Below are 13325 nucleotides of genomic sequence, written 5' to 3' on the forward strand. Positions count from 1 at the left end.
AATTTGTCCGTTCTTTCATACCCTTTATCTCCAACTATGCCGGTATTTTTTGCGCGTGTGTCAGCTCTAACGACATATGAACGCGGGAACTGATTCTTGTGGAATTACTTATCAAACTTATGGCTGTATTCTGGAAATCCGGCGTTATTCATAACGTCATCTTCAAGTTCAATGGATTTGTCTTTTGTTTGTCCCCTAAAATATAATAGAAATATAATAGACCTTAATGGAATAGTCTACAAGATAATTATTAAGTGTTTAGTAACAGTTATAGCTGTTATCATTAATAAGATGTGTTAATAAAGGAGTAACAGGCGAGATCTTTCAGCCTCCAAATTCGAAGATACTCAGACTCATTTGAGCCGAATCTTTTAGCCATAGAGATTGCAATTGCAATGGTAAAAATGAACGTTTATTTCAAAGAAGATAAAAAAGGAAACAACCAAACATAAAAATACCTACCCATCACAGAAGCCGCATGAAACCACACAGTAGTCTCGGATGTTGATCTCGTCAGTGAGTGAAAGTGGACTGTTACACCATCCAAATTTTACTAGCATGGGACACCGAGGATCGTAATCCCTACAAGGACCTACATAGAAGAAACACAGGTCATTCAATAGACTGAAGTAATGTACTTAAGGCCCGTTACGCCTTTAAGTTTCCATAGGAAGCCTTAAGCAAAGCAAACAAGCAACATGAAAAGCACATTAAAAAAAAGAGAAAAAAAATCGAGTTTGTGGAACTTAAACGTAAAGCGCGGTGCTTAAATAGCATGAAGACTAGGCAAGAGACTGAGCAGAATTTTCTTGCTGTGAAAGAATTAAAACTCCATAACAATAACAAATTGATGTTTCCAATCTTAGCTAATAACTACCGTAGACGTTAGGCTTTGGCGAGGTAACTGAATCATGCTTCCCATGAAGATCGGCCATCATAAGGGCATCGGAAGACATGCTTCCTTGTTGAACCCAGATTGGAGCTGGTGTACCCAAGGCAGTATTTGCTTTCGTAAACGCCTTTCTATAGCCTGAAGAATGATGACGTATTCTTTCCCTCATAATTGTATGATTTTTTATAGGCTTGTTCGCCGTTTTTGGTAATGTTACAGGGAGCGTCCGAGAGCCCTGCCTAATGTTTTCCTTTTTGGTCAGAGTCGTCACGGATGTGGGTTTGATTTTAAGTTTCCTTTGTAAAACTAATCCTTTCCTATTGCGTCCTCCATAAGGCGAAGCTTCATCATGAGTGGTCAACTGTCCTAATCGGTTATTCTTAGTTATATGTGCGGAAGGGACAAATTGAGAGTCATTTACTTGCGATCTGGATGTGCTGGAGCTGATATTGTTTGGTGGCAATTTTTGGGCGATGCCTTCCGATTTTTTCGTAGCCTGCGTGGAATTTGAGGAAGGAATAGATATTTGAGAAGTCGGATGCAGTCGATGAATACACGTAGAATTCCCGGAAGAACACTTTGCCGCGGGCGGCTGACCTTTCGGTGTTATTCCTGAAGAATGAAGTTTCAATTGGTCGCTGTTGCCGGTGCCATGAGGGGTATTCAAGATGGGCTGTTGAAAGTTGTTGCTCGAGAATTGCTCTAGATTTCTAGTAGGTTGTTTCTTTCCGACACCACTGCTTTTTGACATCCTTAAAGTCCCGAACAAGGAATGGAGAATTTTAATGTTATGAGCGGGAAAATTCTGAGTTTGAACCACTGGGATAGGAAGCAATTGAATCTTTAATGGCACTGAAAAGGAAAAGGACGCATAAATTTAAATACGGCTCTCATTTCTTGCCCTGTGAATGAAAATACAGGCAGTATCAAAGCATGGTACCAGCTATTGCTTCATCAACGACTTCTAACTTTCAGATTCGCGATCGTACGATACATTGTTTAGATGACTGGCGTACACTTGACCGAGGACATTTATCCTGTGCTATTAGGGATTTCCACCTAACTTCTGTTTTGCACAGGTTTATACCAAATGGTCTTTGATTAATACAGACAATGTAACGACGTAAAGTCCCCTTAAAGTAATCTTACCTGGTGCATTTCCGTTTGGTTTTTGTGTGCTGCTGGTTTTTGAAGGAAGTGCCTTTTCATTTTGCAAAGCAGTTTTTCTTGGTATGACTGGGTTCCATGTAGCTTCCATTATATGGCCAAGTAATTTCTTGTCCCCGCCATTAACAACGTCGGAGTGAAGAGACGATTCCTTCGAATTTGAAAGCAAGTTTGTTCTCATCTGGTCCCCAATTGGTTCTTGTGATGTATCTATGAAGTTCATCTTTAATCCCTCTTCTTTATTATTATAATTTTCTGCAGTCTGCTGATGAGTTCTTGCGCTTCCACCTTGTTCATGATACCCTGCTTTTACCATCATCTTCGTTAGTGTTCCCATATGGACTCGTTGGATATTTTGAAAGCCAATAGCTTTAGCTGAAGTTTTGTTTTTCAACCTGGAATTTAACAAACCCTTGAGTTCGACGCTGAACAAATGAGACGTCCCAGAGTCTGTCAAAATAAAATGTGAATATCCAAGAGAATTGAGTATTTGGCCACTAAAGGCTTATTGCCTGACTGCCAGAGCTTGTTTCCTGTTTTCACAACATCGCGCTAAGATCTCATGTAACCCCCTGAAATTTTTACTATTTTTTTACGAGGGTATCCATTTTAGAAGGAGTGTCTTGCTCAAGAACGCGGTAAGCGACAACGTAACAGGACAAACAACAAGCTCAAATTCCCATGCTTTACAAAGTCTTCGTACAAGTACATCTACATTAATAGTGACCTCATAATTTGTTTTTCAAAGTCCTCCAAAACTAATTTTCTGATCATTTAGATGACAGAATATCTCAAAACATAGTGTTTTTTTCCCGAAATTCATAACATGCATTGCTGCTAAATTTCTTTTATCTGCAGCGTTTTATTACGAGCAGCACATACCTTTCCCCAATTTCGGAGAAATTTGTCTAGGCTTGATCTCAAGTGAAGGAATAACAATGCTAAACGAAACACATAAGAAGAGTGCATACGATAAAAAATCCATTCGAATCATTCGAGAGAACATAGTCTCAGCCATTAAAGACATTCCTCCGAATGTTAATTATTGACCAGCATCTATGGATACAATGAACTAAAAAAATATGGAGGCGTTAGAGAAGTGTAACATGACCTGCCTGTTTGTTTTTAGCGTGAATTAGTGACTGACCGAACCACACCTTTTTTTTTTTTGTTCCTGTTTCACTATGGATAATGGTTTTCTTGCAATCGTTGTAGCGGTAACAGGGTGTATAGACAAATTAATAATGGCAAAGTATACCGGCATAGGTGCATAGGTATCAAGTTATCGCTACTAAGGGAAAAGGAATGGAAGTTGGGTGGCAAGTGGCACCAATTTGGAGTAAACAGGAGTACATCTATTCCCTTTTTTATGGGTCACTTATTAATCCATTTAAGTCGTACATGATAAAAATGTAGACAAATAAATCATCACTTTTCGTTATACTTTGAATTTTCTTTGTCTATCCTTATCGCTTGAATGGGGCACTAATCTATTGAAGCCATATGTAATAAAATGTAGACAATTAACAGTTCATAGCGATCGTTTTTTTTTTTTAACCCCGTTAGATAGTTGAATCATGATATTGACTCAAATAATGAGATTCTCATTTTATTAACAGCTAATTTAAACATTGAAGATACAACCTCTCCTATAAACGGACCGATAACTTTGATAAAGCTGCATTTCCATGCCGAGATTGATAGTCGTGCTCCTTCTAAAACAACTGCAAAGTCGATATCAACGACCAACATCCGGTGTTCATGTACATTTTATTTATTGAAATGAAGTAAATAGTCCTTTGAACCTGTTAACTCTCTACAATCGCTTCATCGCCTATCAAAGCTTTATTACCCTGCAAACTTAGAATATCTTAATATGTTTATTTTAACAAATAAGTTAATATGAAATATTTTTGAAATGTGACGATAGCAGGGGGTGCGTTTAAGAAAGTCGTTTGAGCAAGAATGACAAAGCTAATTTTATATACAATAGACATGCTTTTCTTTCGAGACTATGTAACGGTTATCGCTGCAGCTCTTCAGGCATATTAATTACTCGTAAGTTACGTTTTAGAAACTTTCTGCTGTACTCGGGAAATCCAATATCCTCTGGCTTCTTTTCTTTTTTGTGCAAGTCAAAGGTATCTTTCTGTCCATGTTTCACGAAACTGTGGGAGATCAACGCAAGAAAAAGTATAAACAAAGAATATATATAAAGAAAAAAGGGAGCTATGCCATATTTCAATTCCTGAGACTTGGCTGTTTCACAGGTTTTCATATACCATGAACAGCAACATTATATAGGTGAAGAGAATAAACAAAGCTTTCTCGCAATTTTTGTGACATAACTGCCTAATGGATTCTTCGAGACTGGGACCTTTAACTGCAGTATGAAAAAATTAAATAAATAAAACGCTATTTGCATGCAAACGTACCTGTTGCAGACGCCGCACGACCGCATACAAACCTCACGAACATTAAATACCTCTAAAAAAGGATTGGGCTGATCACACAGGCCACTCAAGAGAAAAGAAGGACAGTCAGGGTGGTAATCTTCACACTGACCTGGACGAGGACAAACACGTTTAGCCGCAAAAGTATTTATGAACCTTCTGCTTATCTGGTAGGTGTAAAAGGATCGTTTAACGAATTGTTGTAATGACAGCAGGACCTGAATTGTCTACGCGTTATTTGCTGCGACATAATGTTGTAATCTACGGATTGAATAATCGACGTAGGTGTGGACATAAACAACGTCAATTTTCATCTTTGCTACAAAACAGTAACTAATTGCGTAGAAAAGGTTGTGGTTATTCATCGTGGTGAATAACAATAAAAGCTAATTTTTTTAACTAAGGAATATAATTACTAACTATTAATAACTAATAACTAAACTATTAATAACTAATTAATCTCAATAGTAAAAACTCAGCAAAAAACATTAACAGAATGAAAAGTGATTTAATACTATTTCTAAATGAATTAGTTCTTACCAGCAAAAATGTCGTGTTTGTCTGTTTTGCGAAATGAGCTGATTTTAGGAGCACTTGTTGCAGGTGGAAGAGTCATATACATATTCGATTGAGGATGAATTGAGACTGATCCAGGATCAGTTCCAAATGGTAATGAGCTAGGGGGCATGGGTAAGGGAGCAAGGTTCTGAGGGAACCACCCTGGTCTCTGAGGATAATGTACAGGAATAGGTGGGCCTGCCAGCACCTCAGGGGGAGCCTCTTTTGTTGGTTTTGTTGTTTCCTTGGGCTTTAAAGTAGTTGTTTCCTTCGTAGTCGGTACAGTTGGTTTTGCTGTTGATATGAGTGGACAACAGCCAGGTCCACAAACTATTTGGCATAAAATAATTGGTTGTTGCTGATGTGACTGACTGCTCGCTTTATTGTTTGGTTTTGTGGGCGAAGATTTGCCATCAGGCGCACCACCCTTAACTGCGGTCGTAGAAATTGGCTTGTTTTTCGAACCATTAGGTTTTCCAGAGTGCGCTTCTTTGTTGGATGTACTCGACGGAGGAGTGGTGGGATTTGGATTTCTAGAGGTTCCCGATTTCGCTAAAGTTTCTGCCGGCGCGCTCGTAGGTTCTAACTTTGCCGAGCTTTTATTCACAGGCGTTGGCTTTGAAGAACTAGGTACTTGGTTGCTACCATTTCCTGATTTTCCTGGTTTAGAGCTGGCAGAACCTGAGGGATTTTGGTTTCCTGAAGACGATGACGGGTTATGGGGTGCCTCTGGCCCTTTTCCGTTTTTACCCCCTCGGTTGCCTGCGTTAGGGGCTGCAGCTGCACTACTAGTTGTTGGGGTCGGAGTCTGAATGGTTTCTCCATTGCCCTCACGTTGGTTTGTATTATTTGGGGCCTGAGGCTGAAGTTTTTGGGAATTTTCTGATCCTGCTGTCTGTATTGATGGAAGTGCTTGGATCGGAATGGTTTGAATTGGAAGGACTGGTATAGATAACAACGGGGTTTGAATAACTGGCACCACACCTGTTGTAACAAATGCAAAATACGTTTCAAACGAGGATCAGTTATACAGAAATAAGTAGCATGTGTTTTAGAGTTACATCTTACATATTCAAGAGTTGTGTCTCAAAATCTCCAGCGTGTTAGGAAAATGGAAACATTTTGCTTAAATGACGTAATCACCCGTCTTGAAGTTAAAAATATCTCAGTTCATTTTTTCAATATCATCGGTCAAATAGATATTTTCCGAATTATGATTTTTAAGAGGATTTTAGAACGTATTTTCTTATTTGTAATTTCTGTAACACCTGGTGGACTAGAAGCACCTCCGGAAGTTCCTCCTGTTCCCCCTGTTCCTCCTGTCCCTCCTGTCCCTCCTGTCCCTCCTGGTCCAGAACTACTGGGATTCGCTACACCGCCAGTTGTTGTTTGGGGAATTGATCCTGATACTTGGTTACTACCCGCCTTATTTGGATTACCTGTGGTACCTGGAGTGACTGCGCCACTGGAAACAGCTGGGGCTACTCCTGGAACTCCTTTCACCTGGCCTCCACCCATCTGATTTGGATTTTCTGAGGTAACAGAGCTGCCTGCCCTATTACTGCTTGGTGATCCTTCAGAGGGAATACCATTTCCTTGATTACCACCAGATGGATTAGGATTAGCTGCTGTAGGAGGGCTGGCTGCCCCATTAGCTGAAACTTCACCCGTTGCTCCTTGTCCCTGGCTGACACCGCCTTGCACTGATCCATTTGTAGAAGCAGTTGACGGGCTCATTGCACTATTAGTGCCAGACCCTTGAGTAGTGACCTTCCCACCAGTTTGACCAGACGATGCCTGCCCTGCTGACCCATTATTATTTGGTAATGGGTTCATAGGAACTTGACTTACTGAGTCTTGGAGCTCATTTTGTGGGCTGTCATTAATGCTATTGACATTATGGAGCGGATTTTCTGCAGCTAAAGTCGGATTAAATACAAATCCTTCATCATTCCAATTATTTAGAGGAGCGGCTGCAAGAGTTGTTCCCACTTCATAAGTAGTACGTGTGGGTCGCGTGCCAAGATTTCCTGTGGTTGATGGTCTTTGAGAAGGATGAACACCTGGACCCGGATACGAGGCATCATGCTGTGTACTGTCACCTCCCAAGGCGGAGATCCAAGAATCTATTGCTTTAGTTTTAAGAAAACGGGAAACATAAGTAAAACTGATCATCTTAACTCAAACTAAGTATATCATAACTGAGTAATAAAAAGTTTTAATACCAAAATGAAGTGGGACCTGGGCATGAAATTCATTCCACCGCCCTAGAAGTCAAAGTAAGCCTTCCAATTTATGGTGAACTTATGTGGCATTCAGTACTTAGCCTTTCTTCATATCTTCATCCACTACTATTCCTTCCTGACTTACAATACTGTTTCACCAAACCAACCTGATTTATCCCCATCCAATTGGTCAAGAATTGGTGGAAGACCTTGCAATAAGTCGTTATCTGTGTAGGGAGCCTCTTCTATCTCGTTGGCATCTAAAGAATTTTCTTCTTTGTAATACCCACTATGTTTTCCCTTTTGAATGACGGACGGATCAGAAACAACTACATTTGCATTGAGCGTCTTAGAGTCGGTCACTGTGGAGTTACACAGATAAGGAAATAATGTTTCAAAAGGAAATGGTACGTACATACATAAGTATAAATATAGGGCCAGGGGTCATGGAAAGAGTTGGAGAAAGACCTCATGATAGTATTAAAAGTCACGAGTTTAGTAAAGATAAGCTCATGGAAATACAGAAATTCGACAGAAAGGAAAAAAAACAACAACTTTTGAAATATGTCATTTTGTTCTTAGTATGTGAGAACTGCTGAGTATCATTCATAACCTGAGCAATATGGCCAAAGAGATTTGGGAGACACTGTATACAATTTTCAGCACAGCTTTTATCTTTCTGTTTTATTTTACGGTCTTTTTAAGCGAAAACGTCAATCATGAACAAACAGTTTCTAAGACATGGTTTGATGCTACTCTGGTTTACAGATTTAATGAATGTAACCAAAGAAGTTACGATTCATAGACCCAACGTTTCGACACTCCTGTCTAGTCGAAAACCTTGGGTCTATGAATCGTAACTTCTTTGGTTACATTCATTAAATCTGTAAACCAGAGTAGCATCAAACCATGTCTGATTGTCAACCTGGTTGCCGTGTGAACTTTAACATATTACACAGATTCTAGTTCGCTGATAATAGTTACATGTCAATAAGAATAATATATCCCAGATTTTTCCATCCTCTCTTTTGTTCCTTGATTTCAATTTTTAAAGCGCAGGCAATAAAATTACTCGCTATTAGCCTTACTCTAGACAAGCATGTACCTCCATTTAAAAATCCAACCACTGTACCGGACATTGCTGGCAAATACTTGATAACCGGAACCTTGAAAGCGTAGAGTGGTGAATCAGCAATGGTTGCCAACTGCTTCATATCTGCTTGACCACCCACACCTATGGTTACGATTCTCACACTTAATCTGCTTAGTTCTTTCGCCGCGTTAGAAACGTCATCCACCGATTTTCCAGCCATGACCACCACCACGGCTTTTGGAGAACCACTTGGCATTTTCATGAAAACATTTTTATTTAAGATCTCAAGAGACTTTCCCAACTCGCAACTTCCACTTACGGGGATAAGCTTGTCAAGTGTGAGGTCAAGTACTTTGGAATTTTGAATTTTTCTGGGAAGGATGTTTCTCTGGGTGTAACGTCTACTGCCACATTCTAGAAGCCCAAACGTAATTCCTCTCGTAGGAATGTTTAAGTTTTTATACACCTTTTTCACAAACAGTCTGTACGAGCTAAGGTCCTCATTGCCGATTTTTCCTGAGCCATCTAGTAAGAACACCACTTTTGCCGAGCCTGAAATAATTAAAGAAATTGGCTTTAAGACGAAAGACCCTTGAATAATTGTCTTAATGAAAATCATTTACGTATAATACGACATCTTGAATCTCATCTGTCTTCGAGGCAGTTGATTATCAAAAGAAGAAGAGGTGTAAGGAGATGATGATGGAATAAAAGGAGAAAGAAGAAGAAGAAATGAATGTCTTTCCAATGTCTGGATCAGAAACCATCTATTACGAACAGAATCAGAATTTTTCACCGCTCATTATTCTACCTTTGAACTCCTATTGCTTTAATATGTTCCTTCAGATATCTGAAGTCTTATTCTACTCTTATTGTACTATCTTCCCCTCTACCCTGCCTCACTTTAACAATCATCTATCTCATACCCCTATCCTGTTCGACTGTAATCAACACCTCGTTTAACTAAACTGAAATTACTCTTTTTTCTTACCAGCTGGTCGTAACGATGCATCTTCCTTTTCTTTGATGAATGACGCGATCCTCTCCAGGTAGTCCCGACCTGAGGATCTTTTAGATAAGTTTTTAAAGGGTTCGTGTCTTCCAGTTGCGAGGGCCTGTCTTATTTTCCAAAGTTGGACGTATTTTTTGTGCTTCAAGCTGTCCCTGGACGGTGTCATGTTTAATGGACGTACCTTTTCAATTAACCATCTGCGTTCACGATGAAAGGACGATGAAACTAAAAACGATCAATTTCATTATATTAGTGAGGAACTCCTGTGCTTCGGCTTCATCTCGATTCATTATATACTTTTATTCTACCATGACTTAAAGCAGTCACTTGCTCCTTCTTTTCAGGCCTCCATTCAAGAAATCTTTTTGCTTAATACCATTATTTGTCCTCATTAACTTGATTTCATACCATTGCCACAATAAACGTATCTTGTAATGATATGAATCCTTACAGTAACAAAAATAAGATTCGCATGTTCTCCCAAAATCACGTATTTTCTTTAATACTTTTCACAATCAATTTGCACAAATGGAATTTGGCACCCTCTAAGAACTGGTTTCTCCAATTGATCACGTCTGATACAATGAATGTTTGGCTGACCCAGAAATTACGACGTAAATATTAAGACGGCAGAGTTTGTGCTCGGTCGCTGGAGATGGATCAAGATTGTTATTTCTCACTAGCGTGGGACGAAGCTCTAAGGGGTACGCATATTCTTCATTGGTCTCACTCTGCAACAGTTTTATTTAAATTTAAGATTATTTTAATGAAACTGCTTTCAACTGAAAGAATGATCATTAAGCAAGGATAACCCAGTGAACTTATGTACTTAAGATTTCTCCTTGTCGCTCAAGGCTTAGTGAATTTATTCTGTAATAAGGAAACAGTAATACACAAGCACATCCACTAATATATCTATTCTGTCAGTTTCAGGCGTTTTTCGATCAGAGATCTAGCGGTAACACTAAGTTAAATTTGTTTCGAAAAAAAAAATTAATTAAATCATCGAGTTCCAGGATATTTATTGGCTTGATTGAGTTATGCATCAACAAAAATTACTTGGAAAAAATAACTTATCACTCAATTGTCATGTAACTGCTTTTGATGTAAGTCTAGGGGCTGTCTAGATCCCAAAATAATGATCGAGATATATACATACCGGAAGTATCCTTAAATTGTGGTGGTCTTGGTATCCCGCCTACAACTTCCAACAAAAAAATGTACGCCAAAAATAGAATGGAAACATAGTGCTTTTGTAGTAAAACATCTAAAATGTGGACGTTTTTCACCATAGTGACTCATTTTAAATCCACCGATATGGACCAGGTATTATGTTTCTCGTGAGCCATCGTCATTTTAACGTTATATTCAATTTCCACGGCGATAAGCAATCTTCAAAATTACTTATGCTAGTTGAAGAATTAAGTGGGAGGTAAAGAACACTTGACCCGTTAATTCAGACCTCAATATAAGACCAACAAAACCCTTTTCAAGCCAACTGGTGGTCTGCACTTAAAAGTTATGCATCAATTATTAACTACCGCCAATTTTAAAACTCCTTTATTCTTCAATAACATAACCTACACATTAATATACCAGAATAAACGTTGGTCAGACATCATAGGTACAATGTATCACTTTCCCAGAACTCAAAAGATAATTCCTACTTCTTTTTTCCTCTTTTTATTTCTTTTGGAATGACAATGTAAAAGCTTCTTTGTTAAAAATGCTACTTTTATTTCTCGTTTAATTTCATACTTATCTTTACCACAACGTATTAAACGCTTGATGAGATCAAGCGCTTTGAAGAAGTCAAAACAAGTTACTAAGTCCTAGGTAAATGATGTCGATCCTGTCGATTTTTATTTCTCTCTCTCTCTCTCTCTCTCTCTCTCTCTCTCTCTCTCTCTCTCTCTCTCTCTCTCTCTCTCTCTCTCCCTCGATGAACATTAACTACAATGTGGACAATGAGGAAAAATTAGATACTACCATCTGTCTTTGGTCACACAGTTAGGATAACAATTACTGGAGTCTCAAGAAACCCGTCCTAGGTTTATGGTGCTAAGATTAAAACATATCAATCCGATTGGCTCGGCCATAGTAGACGTCGTTCAGCCCTTACATTGTGTTTCTAGTCTAAGGAAAAAAACCCGAACCACAAAGGGATCATGGATTATTCCAGTTAGCTCCAACAAAATCTACCTCCCCATTTCGTACGTTCCTAAAATTAAACAATAAAAAAATTAAACAAATACTGAAAACATACTCAATTGAGCTAATTGGAACAGTACTAATGATATTGTTGTTGATGACAATACCACTGATGATGATCATATTAACGATAGTGATTATGGTAAATATACTTATAATAGTAATAAGAATGACAATGATAATAGCATCACTCATCCATAAAAAAATATATCAAGGAGCATCATTCATCCAAAAAAACGAAAATCAATTCTTAAACCATATAAGGGAACCTAGCTATGCCTAACTATACACCATCGAGCGATGTTGTTTGTAGGCTAGGGCAAGTCTCTAAGAAAGCGCTATCTAAAGAGACTGTTTGCTGTTTATTTCTTAGAAGCTTAAAATAAAAGCTCAGACGTACTTTTTGCAGTATCCACATGAAAGTGCGCATGTCTCATGGATGTCGCGGAGGTCTTGGAAGAGTCCAGGCCAATCACAAAGTCCATTTAACGCGTAGGAGCCACATAATGGATGCTGGTCTTTGCAAAGACCTGCAAATAAGGATTTGTAGAGTATATTCAGACAATGATTTTGGTTCTGTGAATGAATTAGGAAATTCATGCTAACTCCCTATTGATTCGTGGTAAAGGATACACGGTAATTGCTTCATGGAGGGAAACAAGGGGCTTTGTATCACCTCATAATCCATTTTTAAGGGTTGAAGGGGGGGGATAAATCGCTCGCTTGTCTGTAGTCAAGATCAAGGTATTCAAAAAGCTAAGAAGTTTAGTTTTCTTTGCCACCAGATTCCCAATTTACAGGAAATATCAGTCCATTCCTAAATGTTTTACCTAAGCTACATAACATCAAAATTCATTAAAAGCAGCGAATAATAAAATAAACATCTAACAGCACTTTTAAAACAGATATAGCCTTACCAACTTTAAGTGGAACAGTGTACACCTGCAAACTCTTTCGCAAAGGACGAGGCTGCCTGCTCTCTTTGTGTCTGACTTTGGTTCTTGTTAAAATGAGATCCCAAAGTAACTTTGCTCGAGCAGCTTTATCGCCATCGTCCTCTTTGTAATGGCTGTCGAGCCTCTTGAGGGCTGTAATGAATAGTTCAATCAAAAATGAAGAGTGGCCCTTATGAATAAGACAAATCGTAGCACCAAATAATAATGGGATAACCACCAAATCAGTTCATGTATAAGGTATGGCTGATATGGATTAAGCCTTTATACATCGATCGTATTACGAGCAAAATACGACACCATTTAACCCGTTTGCGGATTACATGAACTGAAAGATTCGTTTGTGAATCTATAACCTAACAGAAAAGTCTTAAAAATAAAATGACAACTGATGTACTTTACCCGAGTGATGGTTTCTCGGACGAGTCACGAAGACTAATGGTATAACAACGAATGATAAGTAGAGAAATAGTCCAAAACGGGCGATCATTATTATAGCGGCGAGCCAGCATTAAGTCGTTTCCAGTCGAGACTACAATGAATAATCGATAGCCTCCCTAAGTCGATTGCTTCCCTTCTAAGTGGTTTACGACAGGGGGTTTTGTTTGTCTGGGGTGCGGCTATTCACCCTTGAATATCCTGATGATTGACATGGGGAGTAAATAGGGCGAATGAAGTTTTATACCAGCAATATTATCAGTTTTACAAATCTTCATTTGCTAATAAGCAAGATGATGGTTAACCTGAAACAATAGCATATG

General features: G+C 38.7%; 2 protein-coding genes across 2 annotated transcripts; both read right to left on the reverse strand.

The window, feature by feature from the left end:
* Nucleotides 1–104: 104 nt before the first annotated feature.
* On the reverse strand, nt 105–10692 carry LOC131793761 (uncharacterized). The gene is made up of 12 exons (XM_059111240.2): nt 10560–10692; nt 9380–9625; nt 8401–8940; nt 7463–7657; nt 6339–7202; nt 5053–6054; nt 4495–4624; nt 4127–4227; nt 2042–2509; nt 878–1744; nt 463–592; nt 105–195 (listed from the first exon to the last, which is right to left on the reverse strand). The coding sequence occupies exons 1-12, from the start codon at nt 10690–10692 to the stop codon at nt 105–107; spliced, it is 4767 nt and encodes a 1588-aa protein (XP_058967223.2).
* Nucleotides 10693–11050: 358 nt separating this feature from the next.
* LOC131793667 (uncharacterized) lies at nt 11051–13095 on the reverse strand. Its single transcript, XM_059111113.2, has 4 exons — nt 12967–13095; nt 12529–12699; nt 12012–12141; nt 11051–11621 (listed from the first exon to the last, which is right to left on the reverse strand). The coding sequence occupies exons 1-4, from the start codon at nt 13052–13054 to the stop codon at nt 11567–11569; spliced, it is 444 nt and encodes a 147-aa protein (XP_058967096.2). The 5' UTR covers nt 13055–13095; the 3' UTR covers nt 11051–11566.
* Between the last annotated feature and the right edge of the window lie 230 nt (nt 13096–13325).

The sequence above is a fragment of the Pocillopora verrucosa genome, chromosome 9 (assembly GCF_036669915.1).
Source record: "Pocillopora verrucosa isolate sample1 chromosome 9, ASM3666991v2, whole genome shotgun sequence".
In the NCBI taxonomy this organism is placed as follows: domain Eukaryota; kingdom Metazoa; phylum Cnidaria; class Anthozoa; order Scleractinia; family Pocilloporidae; genus Pocillopora; species Pocillopora verrucosa.